This window comes from Cyprinodon tularosa, unplaced genomic scaffold (genome assembly GCF_016077235.1).
Source record: "Cyprinodon tularosa strain WSP-4 unplaced genomic scaffold, ASM1607723v1 ctg82, whole genome shotgun sequence".
Classification (NCBI taxonomy): domain Eukaryota; kingdom Metazoa; phylum Chordata; class Actinopteri; order Cyprinodontiformes; family Cyprinodontidae; genus Cyprinodon; species Cyprinodon tularosa.
Window position 1 is genome coordinate 1,874,275 of NW_024039585.1, and position 18,382 is coordinate 1,892,656.

The 18,382-nt window shown below is 34.9% G+C and overlaps 1 protein-coding gene across 1 annotated transcript; it reads left to right on the forward strand.

Moving 5' to 3' along the window:
- The first annotated feature begins 1,790 nt into the window (after positions 1–1,790).
- vtg3 (vitellogenin 3, phosvitinless) lies at positions 1,791–17,981 on the forward strand. The gene is made up of 27 exons (XM_038272239.1): positions 1,791–1,961; positions 2,414–2,434; positions 2,536–2,687; positions 4,608–4,862; positions 4,948–5,109; positions 5,205–5,353; positions 5,427–5,577; positions 5,683–5,840; positions 6,460–6,625; positions 6,733–6,858; positions 6,965–7,183; positions 9,070–9,287; positions 9,365–9,462; positions 9,549–9,673; positions 9,770–9,871; positions 10,912–11,031; positions 11,126–11,315; positions 11,397–11,484; positions 11,850–12,035; positions 12,243–12,336; positions 12,443–12,611; positions 14,101–14,210; positions 14,560–14,760; positions 14,874–15,019; positions 17,316–17,454; positions 17,548–17,656; positions 17,848–17,981. The coding sequence occupies exons 1-26, from the start codon at positions 1,862–1,864 to the stop codon at positions 17,632–17,634; spliced, it is 3,732 nt and encodes a 1,243-aa protein (XP_038128167.1). The 5' UTR covers positions 1,791–1,861; the 3' UTR covers positions 17,635–17,656; positions 17,848–17,981.
- Positions 17,982–18,382: the final 401 nt, after the last annotated feature.

Consider the following 18,382-nt stretch of genomic DNA (forward strand, 5'->3'; position numbering starts at 1 on the left):
TCTCGGCTGGCCTGGGAACGCCTTGGGATTCCCCCTGGAGGACCTGGCCCAAGTGGCTGGGGAGAGGGACGTCTGGGTTTCCCAACTGAAGCTGCTACCCCCGCGACCCGACCCCGGATAAGCGGAACAAAATGGATGAATGGATGGATGGATGGATGGATGGATGGATGGATGGATGGATGGATGGATGGATGGATGGATGGATGGATGGATGGATGGATGGATGGATGGATGGATGGATGGATCTGCTTGTTGCTTTGGTATCCTTCATTTTTTGTTGCTTTTGCATCCTTCATTTTGGACTACAAAAACCCTGCAAGAGAAATAAAGGGCAGATTCAAATACTATGATGAAAAATGAAACTAAATGATATTGGACATTTACAGACAAAGTGTACACAATGAAATGTACACAAAGAAATGTATTTTAAACTAAAAAAGATTTTAGGATTTTGCATGTCCCCTTTACATAAAAAATATAGTCAAACCAATTATTGTTTGATTGATACCAGTCATGCCTGGTTTCCCTATCTCACCGCAGCTGATTTCCATTGATAGCTCATTAACATGCTTCTGCAATCATCACAATCAGCTGTGATGAAACAGAGAAACCTCTAAAACCTGCAGGACATCAGTTCCTGGAGGCCGACTTTAGGCATACCTGCAAGCTATCTGAGTGTTAGCCAGTTATTTTTCACTAGAAAAACTAAAAGGTAAACTGGCAACATTGGACAGAGATAAATACATTTTGAAGTCAAGTAAATTGTTGTTTATTCACTGTTACAGAATAATCCGAGTCTGAGTAAGGTATGGAACTTGCAGATACAAATGCATCTTATCATAGTGATTAAATAAAGTAAATACAGATGCTTTGATGGGCTGTAGTAAAGTTAATGAAAATATGTCTGAATTTACTTCTTATTAAATACATTTGGGTTAATCCTATTGGTAAAACTAACTTCTCAGTCATTCTATTCAGTAACATTTATACCCTCCAATCCTGCAATTCAGTCTACAGGAATCACAAAACATTACTATCATTGCTCTCTACAGCATGCTCTTACAATGAAATGCAAGAAAAAAAATTGACTTCAAATTCTACAAAACAAAAAAAGGGTCAAATAACCCAGGCGATTCCCTCAGTATGATTAAAGAAGAAAAATAAGAGTTAATTTATATATTAAGAAAAAAAAACATTGTGTAAAAGACAGCAAGATTGAACATCTAAGGTGATTGCAGCTGGCTTTCATCATCCTGAATATGTATTTTAAGGAGGAGCATTTTTTTTTTTTTGGTGCTTTGATGCCAGGGCAGAGTTTTCAGAGCCTGCATTAGGAAAACAGAGCATTTCTTGACTTCCAAGTACATATAGAAAAAAAAATTCTGTTTAAGAGTAAGGGGAAAAGCATATTTTTATTTTCTATATGCAACTACTGCATCAGATGTGATTTGAGCATTAACCTAACCCAGATTTCCACTGTAGAATAATGTTGAGTCAGTTTTTTTAAACAATATATTATATAAGGAGTGCTTGTCTCACAGTAACCAAGGCAAATCATGTGTGGGTAGCCTTTGTCCTTTGCCTTTTGAAAACTGTTTTACTAAGTAAGTTTAGGTTTGGAAACCTTTTGTCCACAGCAGCTACTGTTTCATTTATTTTACTAATGTGCAGTTTACTTAATATGTTTAATTTCTAATAGCTATTGGCTTATATGAAGGCAGTGCTCAAACTTGTTCACCTGTTGATCATGTCACTCTGACAATGTCACAGGTTGATGTGACTTACCACAAGCAAAGCAAATGTTTACCCTGACCAAGGCAGTTATCTATCCATGTGATCTGCTATCAAGGTTAAAAGAGAAATGAAATCCCAGTACTTATTTAAAGAGCCAAAATACAACTGTCTCCACTCCTCTTTCATCATGCGGGGCTTACTCTTTTGTTGGCTTGTGGCTTTAACTGGTAGGTTTTTATTCATTAATTCTAACTTTTTTACTACTCAGAAAACTTTATATATTTTAGATTGTTTATGTGTAGCTGTCAAAACTCTGTTATTAGCAATTCTTTATTCACCTACTTTTATTGTAAATGACCCTTTAATAAAAAGATTGAAAGCTTAACATCATATCTGTGAAACATAGAGTAAGGAAATGCTTAATAAGTTTAATCCATTGTAATATGTACCAGACACCTTGATTTATAGCCATTATTTTAAATATGTGATTAAATACTTGCATTTGTTATGTTTCCATTTAAATGCAATCTTCTGCATACTGTGAAAAGTCTGTTAAATAAACTTATTAGTTCAGTATTCATACTCCTTGACTGCATTCATCATACAAAAGTAAAATTAGGAATTTCTGACACTACTTCGCAAAAGTTTCAAATTTGTCTATTTTCTTTTAACCTTCAAGCAAGTCAAAACCTACGATATGGTGAGTCTTTTCTTATCAAATTGTATTCTAGTTAATTAGTAAAGAAAATGTTTTTTTCTTTTACAAAGAATGCTAATTTCAATATTGAATACTTCTTCAAGATATTGCTCTGAATCCCAAGAAAGCCTATGAGTACAGATACGAAGGAGAGGTTAAGTTTGGACTTGGCAAACCAAACCTGGCAGAATCTGGGTTGCGAATAAAGTGCAAGGCCACAATCACCGGTGTTTCTGAACAAATGTTCCTTCTACAGGTAAGAGAGACAGAACATAAAGTTGGAAATGGTCCTGCTAGAAACGGACATCAGAATGATGGAAGATGAATGCATTTTTGTCATTTGTATTATTTAAAGGTTTGTTTTATTAATTTTGGAAAAGCTCAATTGACATTTCTGATTACAGACTAAAGGTGTCATTGAACTTTCTGACAAAAATGAAAGAAAAAAAAGAATTTTGTATAACTTTTATTAGGTAGTTCATTTGTAGAATTTGTGATACTTTAGGGAGTTCTATGTTATGTTTTATAGATCTTCTGTTCCCTACATGTGTCTGTGTCAAAGAAGAATAAAAGTATCCCACTGATAATGCAGAGGTATCAAATATGATAAACTTGGTTTTAAAGAGTTAAGCGTTGCTTTTCTTTAGAGGTTGGAATCCATTGTTTACCCATTTTATATATGTCCAAAGCAATGTACAGATGAGACTTAATGTTGCAGTTATTAATTAATCTTTAAAGCAAGCTAGAGCACAACTATACACTGAACTAATGGAAGACATAGTCAGTTGGCATAGTGTTTACAGCAGCTGTTTTTTTTATATCTCTTTATATCTTAATGACACATTATGCTGGGAAAGATTCTCAGCCATCCAGGTCATATTCATGCCAAAAAAAAGAAAATTAAAAACAATCTACCCATCCAAGAAGCTTTTTCAATTCATAATACATTTAAAAACAATCCAGTGGATTTTCTTAATGACACACCTATACACCAAGCTTTTAACTGATCAACTAATAGTTGCTAATTAACTGTGCAAGGATAATGCATCTCTATGGGGATGTTGAAGTTTTTGTTTTTGTTCTTCTTTTTTTAACTTAAAATATAATTTGCCCACAACGTATATGGCATTATTATTAGGTACAATTAGGCAAAATTCTAATCAAGTTCCTATAAACATTCTAAAATACAATAGGACCAGTTCATATAGGAGATTTTTTTTAAGGCAAGGTTTAATGTAATTTTTGGCTGATTTTAATCTAATTTTAACAACATTTATTTTGTATTTATTCCTTTTTTTTTCAGTAGAAAGAAGTAGAGTCCCAATCAATTCTACTTTAAGGAATGAGTCAATGGCATTGTGTTTAAATTCTACTTGTAGTTCTCATCAATGACATGATCTTGCAGAATCCATAATAATTCTTGAAAATAACATATTTTATCTACAGTTGGTATAGAGTACAACTCAAACATAGTATTAATAATGAATAAGTCCAAAAATACAGCTATGTTCTAAAAAACTGTTACTTGAAATGTAATATAGATAGATAGATAGATAGATAGATAGATAGATAGATAGATAGATAGATAGATAGATAGATAGATAGATAGATAGATAGATAGATAGATAGATAGATAGATAGATAGATAGATAGATAGATAGATAGATAGATAGATAGATAGATAGATAGATACTTGGTTTGGTCCTATTCAAAGACTGCATTAAAGTTGTGCACAGCTGACCAGACTTGGTGTGGTTAAAGCAAAGAGACTTATTTACAGTTTGCATTGATTACTCAAATTACTCCTGCCGATAATATTTTCATTGTTTCAGTGCAAGTACTAAGGTTATAAAAAGTTAGCCTTTATCTTGAATGCATTTTTGTAAGCATACAGTTAGTCACACAACAGAGGAACAGAGCTTGCTTCAACAGTCAATACAGTCTGTGTTTCATTGTTAACATTTTAGAAAGGATAAAAACACTTAGATGGTTAGGGAAAATCCAGACAAATCTAAGTTAAACTGTTACATTTTTGTTTTCTTAAAATGCTCATCTTTCAAGATAAAAATGTATGCAAGCTCTTTTCAGGCAAAGCTGACAGTTTTTTTTTGTTCCCTTGAAAAACACATTCAGTTCGAGCATAACAAATCTTTCTGTTTGTGTTTTTGGTTTCAAGGTCTCAGAATTGTCATTTGCTGACCTTAATGGCTTTCCAGACAAGAATGCAGGCTACAATCCCACCCCAAAAGTTACAAAACGTATTGCTGCTGAGCTTGCAAAACCATTCATGTTTGAGCATGCCAATGGACACATTGGTGACATTCGTGCATCTGCTGAGGTTTCTACTGCTGTTGTCAACATCATTAGAGGTATACTTAGTTTTTTCCAAGTTACTCTGAAGACTACAGAGCACATCTATGAACTGGAAGAGGTAAACAAAAATGTAATTAAGCACTTTGTTCCACAAATGAAAAGTATAAGTGTAAAAGATGTCACGCATTGTGACTTTTGTGCAGACTGGAATCCATGGTAAATGTCATAGTAACTACGCTATTGATGAAAATGAGGAAACCGGGGATTGGATCATCACTCAGGTTGTGGATGTGACTAAATGCAAGGAAAGGGCGGCAATGTACAGAGGAATGGCATCTTCTGTGGTGGATAAACTATCCAAAGAGGTTTTTATATTTTTCTTAAAATAGTCTTCTTTGCATTTGTAAGTCAAATTGGCCTGTGTTCCCTCTTATTATGTTTCTTAATTCTTTAAATATAGAGAGGAGAATCGATTGTTTCAACCATGAAATATAATTACACCGTCAAACCAACAGCAGAGGGAGGTCTCATTACCAAAGCTCATGGGCTCGAGCAGCAACACTTCACTCCTTTCAATGTGAAGGGTGGTAGTTTGAAGATGCAAGCAATGTGAGTGCGGATAAATACACTTTAACTTTTATCTGTGATAGAAGCCATCTGTAATAAACAATTTCTTTGGCAGGAAGAACTTGGTGCTGCTTAGTGTGAATGACACGGCCAGAGCCAGAACATATGGACCAGTGGAAAGCAAAGGCAATATTGTTTACAAATTTGAAGATGTGGACATCAATATTCCAGTTATGATGCAGAATCTGGATAATCCAGTGCCAAAGGTAATAACTATGGCTCTACACATTAGCTAACACAAAATGAAGTAACATTTTGGCAACTTTGAATTGTAAACTCAACAAAGACATACTGTCTATTCTATTTAACAGGCTATTGAATTGATAAAGCGATTGGCTGTGGCTAATAGTCAAAGTATTGACAGTGCAACTACTGAGGATGTTATCAAGGTGTACCAGCTCATGCGAGTAATACCTTATGAAGGACTGGAAAACATGTGGAAGCAATTAGCAGAAAATCCCAAGCACCGGTGAGCACTTCCTAAAAGATGAGATTAACATTTCCATGGAATAACTGCTGACTATTCCACACCCCAGAATTCTGAGTATTATGTAAGGAATAAGCAAGTCTTTGCTCTTTCTTGCCACCTTGTTGGCATGATACTGTACCTAACATTGAGTCAACAGAGATAAGTGCACAGCTCAGCTAACTTCAGTACAATGAGTGAAGCCAATTCAGCCACAATAACTTGTTACCAAACACCTCTGAACGCCAGGGAACCTTTTGCGTTGTTGAGACTATTTCTATACTCCCGAATGAAGGAGTTCCAAACAGTATCTTTGTTTTTATAATATTGCAGGGACAAATGTAAAGAATTTCCCATTTTTTTTATGTTTAAGGTACTCCATATGTTGCACAGTAAATTCCACAGTGTTAAATGTGTCAAAGTACGTTGACTATTTTAGAGTTATTACAGCAACAAGTGGAGTAAGATATACGCTATGCAAAGTTAATTTATTACAAGTTCAGAGTGGGACCAAATGCACTCAGACAGGTGTTAAATTCAACTCTTAAAGTGTTACTTTAACATTGCAAAATTTACAGTGTATATATATTCTGATTCCAACTATTTTAACTTTACTTATCAGACGGTGGTTTTTGAATTCTATTGTCGAAGTTGGAGATGAGAGAGTGCTGAATTTCTTGGAGAACAGGTTTAAGATAAAGGATTTGACTTCAATTGAAGCTTGGCAATCCCTCTTGATGGCTCTTCAACATCTTGCAGTCACTCCTGAACGTGTTGAAATGGCTAAAGTGAGTGAGATAAAGACAAATATCTTGATACTCGACATTCTGAAATCAACCTCAAATATTTAGAAAGCATTATATAAACAAAGATTTATTTGTTTTAATTTTTTCAGGTTTTCCTAAAGATGCCATTCAGTAAATCTAACACCTATCTGTGGCACACTGTGGCCCTTTCCTATGGCTCTCTGGTGAACAAGTACTGTGCATATTATACACCATGTCCAGTATCTGCTGTTCAGGTAATATAAATCTAGGAAAAAAAAGACTTTTCCTTTTTGAAAGTTGAAAATAACTGATGTACATCTAAATTTGTTAAGCCTTACACATGTTTTAAATTTACACTAGCCCCTGCTGGAGATTGCCACAGAGGCTCTGAGGAGTAACAACAAAGAAGAAATGGTTGTCGCTCTGAAAGCTCTGGGGAATGCAGGCCACCCTGGGAGTATGAAAACCCTCATACGTTACCTTCCTGGAGTGGCTGCCACTCCTGTGGATCTGCCTGTTTGGGTGCAGAGTGCCGCTGTGAAGGCTATGAGACTCATCACTACTAGAGACCCTCACAGGGTAAGAACATTACATGGCATACTGCTTCATCTAAATGTTTCAATTTACAGGAAAAACTATTTACAATTCTATAAGAATTTGTTTGTATGTTTTTTGTTTAATGATTCAATATAAAAGATGTTATTTATTGGAAAATTAGGCAGGATACCAACTGAAGTGGCACATTGTAAGAAAATATATAAAGTATTTGTGGTTTACTATTTTATTGTATCAATCAAAAGCTGAAAGATCTGAAATGTTTTCAGCCCCAAATAATCAAAAGCCTAATTATAATTCAGTGAAACTTATTGCTTCAGGAAATTACTTGATAAATAAAAGGAGATCACCGATGTGTAGTTGAATCTGTATATAAATACAGCTTTTTTGTGAAGACTTCAGAACTTTATCACAGCATATTTGTGGACAAACAGCATTAAGAAGTGCAATGGACATAACAGGGCAGGGATAGTGTTTAAAGTCAGGATATGTTATGGGACTATATCCTAAAGTCTGAATATCTAACGGCCATCCTCTGATAATGGAAACCTGCAAACCTACCTTTTGTGGCTATGATGTTTTTGAAAATCACGTTTCTTTTTTTTAGATTTTTGTTTTTTGTTTTGTGGAGAGAATATATTTAAGTTAGTTTTAAACCAATAGCTAAAATATTTAGATTTAGGATCGTTTTCATTACTCTGGTAAACTTTAGACCTTCCCATTCCCCAAAACACAGCAGAGGCAGTGAAGACCGTTTTTATTGCTCAAATGTCTGCTGTGTAATTTAACTTTTGTTTTTAATCTAAGCTGTAAGACATTTTTTGTTAGATATAGCCTTTTATTTTCACTGGAGATAAACTACATATATATATATAAAAAGAAAATTGGTTTTGGAACATGGAAGACCGTGGCCTTACTATAACATGGAATTTTAAAAACTGACAGACCAGGTATGACAGTATTTAACAAGGGACAAACCAATTCACTCAGTTATTCTCAAGAGATCTAAGACTTAGCTGGTAAAATCTTTTCCTACCAGACTACTTTTAGTTTTATCTTTTCCATCTGAAAAAGCCAGTCTTGATAGAAAGCTGCAAAAAGACTTGTTTGCAATTTGCCCCAAGCAATGAAATTAACACTACCACTAATACAGAATATTAGTGGTAGTGTTCACTTCACTCTGGTTAACATGACAAACGAGGTTGTGGGCGACCAACAAATAATCTTTTTTGAAAATAGATTAAATATGAAATAAATAAAAATAAATATGTAGGAATTAACAAATACTCCATCGTTCCCTGAGCACTTTAGTGTTGACGGGAAAATCGCATGGGTGTACTATGCTGTGGGGTTGCATTTCTTCAGCAGGGTACTGGTCTGAAGATGAAAGGAGCTAAACATTAAGGAACCTTGGGGGAAAAACTAAAAACTTTAAGGCTGCACAAGGTTAGGATGGATTTCTACCTTCCACCCCAGTGTACAAGTAAAAAATTTACACTATTCATTTTCAGGTTTTTCTGTAAAAATGTTATATATTAAATCTAACATGGTATATCTTATGTGGATATAGTTATCTGTCCAGTCTACACCTATGAAAAACATTATGTTAATCTATCACAGTAAAACCTAATAGAAAACATTCAAGTTTAAATCTGTAAAAGATGTAGGGTTTACAAAGCGTGTTACTCTACAGTAATTAAAAACAACTGTAATAACCCTAACAGATATTTCTCCCTCTGGACAACAAAGCACAAGTTTAAAGTAGAATATCTTAATAAAGCTTTAACTTTATAAAAGCAATGACATCCAAACATTTCCAATTTTTATGTAATATAGTTAGAGTTATCATTTATTTACAGAGAAGTAGAGGGGAAACAACTTTCCTAATTTTACAGTAATTTTGCTTTCAGGTACAAGATGTCACCATGGCCCTGTTCCTGCAGAAGGACGTTCCATCTGAGGTTCGTATGCTGGCCTTCAGGATCCTTTTCAACACTAAACCTTCAATGGCACTTGTGTCCACTGTGACAGCTCATCTTCTGGAAGAAAGAGATCTTCAGGTTGCTAGTTTTGCATACTCCTACTTGCAAGGATTTGCTAGCTCCACAACTCCTGACAATCAGCACCTGTGAGTTAATTAAGAAAGCAAAGCTTTATTCAACTGAGATTTTTAAGCTAAAATTAGCTTTTTCATCTTGCCAACAGTTCAATTGCCTCCAGTTTGGCTGTAAGAATCCTTGCCCCCAGATTGGGGCGTCTTAGTTATTACTACAGCAAAGCAAAGCTTGTAGACTTGTTTGATGGTATGTCGGAAAAGATTTATGGCACTTTGGTTAAGAACCAAAAAATTCATAACCCTTGCCTGAAAATGTATAATTTCTTCATCCAGATAATTGGCTAACTGGCATATCGTCCGAATACTTCATGCTAAAAAATGCAAGCAACATCATTCCCTCTGAGATAATGTTCAAAGGAAAACTGCACTTCATTGGTAGAATTATGGATCTATTTGCGGTAAGGTGTTCAACATCAATGCTCACATGTGCATTACAGTTGCATATTTCTCCAATGATGAAAAAAAAAACATACTCTTTCTTTCGTGTCATGTAGCTGGGTATCAGTGCAGAAGGAATAAAAGACCTGTTTGGAACTGGCATTCCTGGATTTAAAGGAGACTTTAGTATAAATGATCTCCAGGCTATTTTCAGTGTGGTGAGTAATACTCTACGCAGGGAAAATCCTTACAAAACACACACTAAGCTGGTGTAGAGAAGCTGTGCAACATACGTTTGTAAAAATGTTCACAAGTAATTTCAGCTTTAAAGGTCCTACTGTGTATCATAGTTTTTAAAGCCTTTCAAAGTCACCTATAAGCAAATGTATATGGTAATGATATAATGCCTTTAAAATGTCATGGGTATTTATGTGCTTTAAAAAATCTTTTTACCCTGGAGAAAAGCCTTCAAAGCGAAGCCACCTCTTTGCTGCTAATTTCATTGTACCACTTTGGTATGATATGGTAAATTTTAGGTTTAGTTAAACTTAAAATTAAGTTTAGTTTAAGTATAAAAAACGCATTGTGTTTACATAAACAACATTATGGCTGAAAAACATAGGCTGAACCAAAAGTTCGTTTTGTAAACACTTTGTTAACAAAATTACAATAAAGTGTGTCTAAGTCTACATTCCTGCTCTCTTGCCATTAAATTAAGCTCCACTTCACTTTACAATAAAGAACTCAATAAGTCAGATTAGTAAACTATCGGTTACTTGGGATTTTATTTTATTGGTTGACCAATTAAATTGGTTGATCCAAAACCAATGGCATGATCAGTTTCTGCCTTATATATCGGTTAATTTAACCAAAACTTGTTTCACCAACTAGATTGGTTGTTTTTCCAAGCAATCCATTCTTACTGATCCAACAATATTTTCTTTTGGATAAGGTAATAGCAGACTCCATAGGTGACTAGTGTAGGGAAAGAAAAAAGTAGTTTTTTTTTGGATCTGATTGTTTTTCAAGTGAATTTAATTCAACCTAATCAAGATTATGATTTTTAACTGCAAAATGCTTTTTTTAAAAATCTCGTTAACATCTTTACAATAAAGTCCAACACCATGGTATGCATCTAATTGTATGGCCCTGCAATGCTGAAATGAATTGTACAAAGGTAACTGTGTTGTTTAACGACCTGATATGTGATATGTTTGTTTGTGTACACAGGATAATCAGTGTACTTTTCTATTTTCAGCTTCAAAAGTGGGAGACTCTTGAAAATGATAAACCAGTCCTGTCAGTTTTTTCTAGCATCTTTGGACAAGAGTGGTTTTTCGCAGACATGAGCAAAGAGACCTTACGGAATATAATCACAGTAAGATCAAGAGTCTGTCCTTATTTGCTGTTGCTTATTAAAAAAAAAAAAAGTGATGTCAGCTAGGCTTGGAATCATTTTTTGTCACCTCCAGGCCTTTAGCGCTGCTACATGGAAATCAAGTCCTCTGAGAGCTCTGATGGAGAGTTTACACAGAGGTATCTCATGGGACTACACCCGGCCATTTTTGACCTATGAGGCTCGTTACTTCCAAGCTACAACTCTGGGTCTACCGGTGGAGATCAGCAAATACTACAACTCCATAACTGCAATCAACTTTAATGGTATAATAATTCTAACTAAACAAATGTGCATTGTATGTTAACAAAGATAACAGCAAAAATATGTATTTTTTATTTTTCTAGCTAAAGTTACAGTTAATCCCCCACCTACTGAAAGCTTTGGACAGCTGTTGAATTCGGAAATTATACTAGAAACAGATGGATTTGCTGGGTAATTATGCTTAAAGTTAGAATAATACATAAGTACATCATTGATAGGAAAAAAAATGTTTTTTGTAATTGTGTCGATGGTTCTATTTTTAGCACAATATTTTATAAGGACATTAATTATGTTTTTTCTCCTAATAATAGGTAGTTTTAAAAGCTTTTGTATATAAATTATTTTATCGCAGCATATGATCAAATCCAATTCTGTCTGTCTGTTTGTCTATATCTATCTATCTATCTATCTATCTATCTATCTATCTATCTATCTAGATCTAGATAGATAGTCTGTCTGTTCTATGCACTACATTAGTACTACATTATTACTACTTAAGAATTAATAGCTTAATCATGTGCATTGTTCTGTTCTAGTGTTACCAAGGACTACTGGGTTTTCTATGGGGTTAACACAAAACTCTTCCAGAGTGGTTCAGAGTTAAAGATTAAGTCACCAATTGCTGTTCCATGGAAGTTATCCACCAAGATAAATGTACCGGAAAAGAAGTTCGAGCTTGACTTTCCTCGTAGCAAGGAGGAAATTAAACTTTTCTCAATGAGGTAATTATTAAATATTGATTAGGGTACTGACTGAATTTAATAATTCAAGGAAGATATGACTATATTTTCCACATTGATCATGATGGAATTGAAAAATTCCATCATTCTTTTTTTGGTTCCTTACCATTTAAATGTGTTCTGCATATCCTGCATCCATCTTTGATGTGTTGGATTTTTGTGCTGCATCTTTATGTTTGTTTCACACAGATCAGATGTGTATGCAGTGTCAAGAAACATTGAAGAGCCAGATTCTCCTAAAATCACCCCAATAATGTCTCCATCTACTGACCCCAGTGATGATGTAAAACATAAGTCACAGCAGATATTATTCAGTGCTTTTGTAATAATAAGATGCATATTAATAGAAGCAGATTCAGTTTGTTGTAATTAATATTTTTATCTAACAGGTACTGAAACCAAACACCTGGCATCCTACGTCCAGAATGTGCTATGAGTGCAACATCTATGGAGTTGGTCTTTGCATGGAGTATGAGTTAAGGAGACAGTATTACCATGAGGAATACCCACTTTACTATTTTCTCGGATACAGCCACATGGCAATCAAAATAGCTCAAGGTGTGTAATTGTGTTTTTAAAATTACAAATATTGCATGGTGTATGTAGCCTGTATGGTGGTGCAGTATGTGGTACTGTTGCCTTACAATAAGAAAGTCCTTGTCTGGATCCCAAGCCGAGGGTTATCGCTGGCTGGCTGGCTGGCTGGCTGGCTGGCTGGCTGGCTGGCTGGCTGGCTGGCTGGCTGGCTGGCTGGCTGGCTGGCTGGCTGGCTGGCTGGCTGGCTGGATGGATGGATGGATGGATGGATGGATGGATGGATGGATGGATGGATGGATGGATGGATGGATGGATGGATGGATGGATGGATGGTGATTTGGGGAACATTTAAAATATTGAGAAAAGGATTGATGTAATTGTTTTTGATGAACAATCTTTCCATATTAGCTGTAACTTTATATCTATCAGTAAAGAATGTCTTTCTAAATGAACGGAGTACTAAATCATTTTGAATAATCTAAAAGTGCCATAACCCACATCTGACATTGTCTTGCTCAAAAGCTAAATGTGCGATTATAAGGGTACTGAAGTTATCAAAGCAATAACACTTTCTGTTCCTTAGAAGTTCACAGTTGACTTAATACATTTTGCATCATTCAACATGCTGCAATTCAAAGGTGCAATGTGCATTTAAAGTTAAATATTATTTTTCCTTCTTTCCCATCCATGCCCGTACTGTTGCCTAAGAATATAACCTGAGTTTTTCTCAGTAGCCTCTATGGACTCCATTAGTCAGGTCAGGAGAGAGTGATTAAACCTGGATTCTCTGGGTTTAAGCATGCTGGTGACCTGCTGATTGGTCTTCTTCACCTGTCTACTTTTTTGAACCTCCTTTGATGCATTAGCGAGTTAACATGAGTAACTGTTTTGGAAGATGGATCACAAAAGACCAGCCACAAGTGCACACAACAGTAAGAAAAAAATATTTGGGTAGTTTTCAGTAAATCAGTGGAGCTAAGATCTTCCCAAGGCATGAAAAGGGTCCTGCAGATAAGCTCTCTTTGCTAAGTGAGTGCTTATCCTCCTCTCCAATGTGTATGTGAAACCCTGGTGTAATATAAATGTTCTTACCAAATGGTGTGCAAAGCTTTGTAACATGAGATTAAATCAAGACTCAGAAGTGAGTCTCACATGATTCAGACATGGAAACAATGAGCTTGTGTAAACGAACAACAAAAACTCCACGACAGAGAATACTCATTCTTCTTGTTAAGGTTATAAACATGTTTCACCTGAACAACAATACTTAACAAAGAACAATAAGTAAAGACCAGATCTACATTTTTAGGTTATTATAAACAATTATTATAGTTTTCTTTATTTATTTTTATTTATCATAAAAACTGTTTCTTATAGGATTTGTTTTATAGCTATCATTCTAACTATCATCTCCCAAACACAAAACTAGTAAGATTCATGTTATATAGTCAGCCTTTGTTCACACCTTTTCTACATTCTGGGCTAATAAATTCTTTGCACTTTTTCTTAGCCCAGACAACAAGACCAGTTGAAAAAATCCACTTTGAGCTCGACCTTGGTACCAGCAGACAACCGATGAGTGCACGCCTACTGCTTGAAACCCTTAGCAGGCTTTCCAAGGTATTTGGCGACTGATTTAACATCAATATCACAGTGTGTGTTCTGGTGTATTGATTTCATTAAATTACAAAATGTTTTTAGAGGAAGCAAATCAACAAATTAATCTATATTCAGTATAAGCCAGAAGAAGCAAACATTATCATCACATACAGCACAACATCCTGTTGGAAGTATGTGAAAGAAGTTGCAAACCTGTTGTTTTGCTTCTACAATCAATCTGGAATAAGAGATTCTGACTAAAACTGTATCTTTTTTTTATTAGTATTTGCCTGTCATAACATACAGTGTGTATTAATAGTATTATTCACACGTGGAGCAGTAATGTCCTGTTTTCAAACTTGTTGTTTAGGTCCAAAACTCAACAACTGAAGCCATCTTCAACTTCAAAGCTTTTGCTATGAGTGGAAACCAGCAGCCTGAGGGTTATGATGCAGCCATGTTCTATACACCCGAGACAGGCATTCATAATGGCCAAATAATTGTGTCCCAAGTTGGAGCGAACACCAACTGGAAGATGTGTGTTGATACCAGTCTTGGTGCTGAGGCAAAGGTTGGTGTGAAGTAAAAAGAATAGCGAATCAGTTTTAATTTATCATTATCAGAATATTTATTTCCTTGTTTGTGCAGTTTTTAATCATTATCAGTATCCTGTCTTTCTTGTAGGCACACGTCAGATGGGGAGCTGAGTGTCAGACCTATGATATGTCAATGAAAGCCTCTGCTGCATATATCAACTTTACAAGGCCAGAACTCAAAGCCACAGTTCAATGGAACAGCATTTCGGAGTACATGGTTGAGATTGGCAAAAGGTAATTTAAAGAGGAAAGTATGTGTGATGAAATAGAAAAAGTTTTTTAGAGAGAGTATCAGTTGAGGTTATGGAAGGGAAAATGAAATTATTTATTTTTTCCTCTAGAAATATTTCGAATAAGGTTACCAAATCACAAAACAAATATTCCATATGAGGATATATTTGCTTTTGTGATTTTTATGCAGGTCATTGCAGAATTCGCTATGGGGTGGTATAGGGCACAATGCCCTGCAGCCAGAGGGTTGATGTTTTAAATCCCAGCCTTCTGAGTCCTGCAAGACTTTCCCCCCTGCATTCCCTACTGGTGGTGGTTTTAGGGCTATGTGGTACCCGTTTAAGAGTTTCATCCCTTTCCAGGCTAGTTGTAGACAAAATGTAGCTTGCTTATGTGTTTTTGAATGACTGAATGTGGTGTAAAGTGATTTAGACTTGACATGAAAAGGGACTATGTAAGTACAGGCTGTTTACTTTGAGTATTTGAGTTATTTAGAGCAATACGTTTTGAGCTTTATTGCTCACTCAAGGGCGGGTGTAATTTATTGAAAAACTATTAACGTTATTCTAAAGTGTTAGTTGCCAATTTTACCAAGCAAACTTGAATCTATCATACTATCTGATATACATACACTCTGATTGCCATATTTTTAGAAAAATGTATACTGGAAATAATAGACTGCTTTAGATACTGGGTTATTATGGCAGATTTATTTTCTTTACCTGAAAACATTTAGCAGTTCATTATGGGGACACTTAAAAAACAGTTCACTTCCTAATTCCACCTTTTATTACTTATATGGTGATTGTTGATTAACACTGACTAAAACTAAATCTCACATGTCCCCACCACTAAGTAACACTGTCATAGTAGTCATTTTTTGTGTGGCATGTTGTGTGGTTTCTCTTCCAAAAGAAGGTGTTTATGGTGACATCCTCTTGTTTATATATTTTTTTCATCCAACCACAAAATGCAAATTTTTGAGATGACTCTTGATTGGTCATGAGCTCTTTGAAAACTCTTTAGTTAAATTTTTTTGCTCCTGTGTCAGGAATCTTGTGAGGAGCACCGTATCAATGGGTGGTGTGTGATAAAATTTCTTCCACTTTTTTAATCTTGTCCAAGAAATACACTAACAACTTTAACATTTAGAGGATTGGAAATCTATCTGTGATCAATCTTATCTGTAAATCTTTCCAACGTAAGGATTAAAAAGATTTTGATAAAGCACTTTAAAATTACCCATCATGGAATACTTGTGGCCCCTTAGATATCAGAAACTTTGTCATAGTCCATTAATTAGAACTACAGCAGTACTGGCAATACCATTTTTTTTAATTAGCCTTTTTTGCAACACACAAGAAGTTTGTGATCATCAACAGGCTTTGATACCTTTCAAAGAGAACCAGAATGAATTAAAAACAAACAATGAGTTTCTTTATTAAAGGAAAGAGTACTGAAAAATAACCCGCTTGCTTAATCTTTCAATAAACATGGATAAATGAAGTCAATAAGATCAACCTAGGCCTGCCGACTGCCAGACCTATAAAGTTATAATACCTTGTATTTTGTTCTGCTTATACAGTTTTCAAAATTATGTGTACTGATAAAAATACTACCTAAAATTGTATTATATAATATTTTTTTGTGTGACATATTCAAATCAGTATTTTCATCAGAATTTAGCATTCACTTGATGGTAAATAAAGATGATTATTTCATTTAATTGTAAACTAACCTAGTAAATGCTAAAACAAAACCTGTCTTGTAATATAAAGTAAGCAAAACAAGTTTTTTAAATCAACATATCTCCAGATCTATGGAAATTAAGGAAACCAATTAGAAACTAAATGTCTGACATCCGAAAATCTGGATAGAATTACAAAAATCACCTCTTGTGACCAATTTTTCCCAAAAAACAAAAAAAAAAAGAATCATTGACAGTTTTCGATGACTGATAGGCCTAGCAAATCTCCTCCTAAGTCAATATGACCTGCTCAGAAGGTCACAAAAGAACACAGGAAAACATCTAGAGTATTTTAGGCCTCTCTTGCCATATTTAGTGTGAAATACTCTTTTCCCAACATTTACTTATGCCATTCTGCTTCATTACATAAAAAAAAATCATTGGTGGAGTAGCTTCTTTTAAAATGATGTCCATGGTTCACTCTGCTGGTGTTTTGCTTCTCAATTATCCCAATGTAAATATATTTATTTTGAAATATACATTTTCCACCAGTACAAAAAAAGATCCTTGTTGAAGTCTGACTTGTTTACAACTTAATCTGTCCTCTTGTAGAATTGAACGCTATATCCCTGGTGTAGCGTTCCTTTATGGCTTCTCCTTGGAAAATGAGCGGAATCCAAAGCAAGAAGTGTCAGCAGCAGTTGTTGCTGCCTGGACAGATAGCGTTGATGTAAAGATAAAACTCCCAGAGGTATCATTTTACATTTACACTTACCTCTTTGTGTCATTATATTTATATATTTGCATCATATTTACATTTGTTTTTCTTGTGTGTTTCTGAAAGTATACAGTGCACAAAAAGGCTATGTCATTTCCAAACATGTGGAGCACCCAATGGCACAAGAACATGACAAATTCAACATTGTATTGACTTTATCCAACTGTGAGAACATGTAAGTCATCACAAACTTTAAAAAAAAAAGCTTCTGTGAGAAATTATATGATCATTTTATTATTTTTGACAGAACTGCACTTGCTTAGTTCCATGTGTCCCTCTAAGTTATGTTCTTCCTAAGAAGCGGATGAGAAAAAATTAATGCCAAGAATTTGTTTTGTTTTCTTCATAAAATCTATTTTGTTGCAGAAAAACTGCAAAAACCAGATGACAGCCGGTGGCCTAATGTGCCATTTTGGACAAACAACAGCTGCCAATACATAACAGCCAGCATCGTAAATGTTTTATTAGTCTGTCAGATGTCAGCAGTTTTTTAATTAACAGCCACGGTTTGAAATATTAAGTATTATATTAAAGAACATAGGCGTAAATGCATTCATTGTACTACAAAATCTCACCATTAAAAATATAGAGCAACATTTTTGTTTCCTTTGATTTGCTACTTCAATGTCTTATGCTGTACACACTGCCTTGCCAATATCTGCCAGTTAAATAATTGTTAAAATATGATCTAATCCTTGAAATCGGACTTTTACTCTAGCGGCCCTATAGTATAGTGTGCCTTAGAACAATAGAAAGTTAAACAATTATAATTGGAGATGATGAAGGTTTATACTTACAGTAATTCAAAGAGTGATGCCTGTCTCATACTACAGTATATATCTTGCAGAGGTCCCATCTAGTATTGAAAGGGAAATCATTTAGATCACAGGTCACCGACTTT

Excerpts from the sequence above, each read along its gene's own strand:
- vtg3 (XM_038272239.1), top strand. The coding sequence starts at position 1,862 with ATGAAATCCCAGTACTTATTTAAAGAGCCAAAATACAACTGTCTCCAC. Across the intron at positions 11,032-11,125 it reads CCTTACGGAATATAATCACA|GCCTTTAGCGCTGCTACATG; the intron begins GTAAGATCAAGA and ends TGTCACCTCCAG. Across the intron at positions 17,455-17,547 it reads TAAAGATAAAACTCCCAGAG|TATACAGTGCACAAAAAGGC; the intron begins GTATCATTTTAC and ends TGTTTCTGAAAG.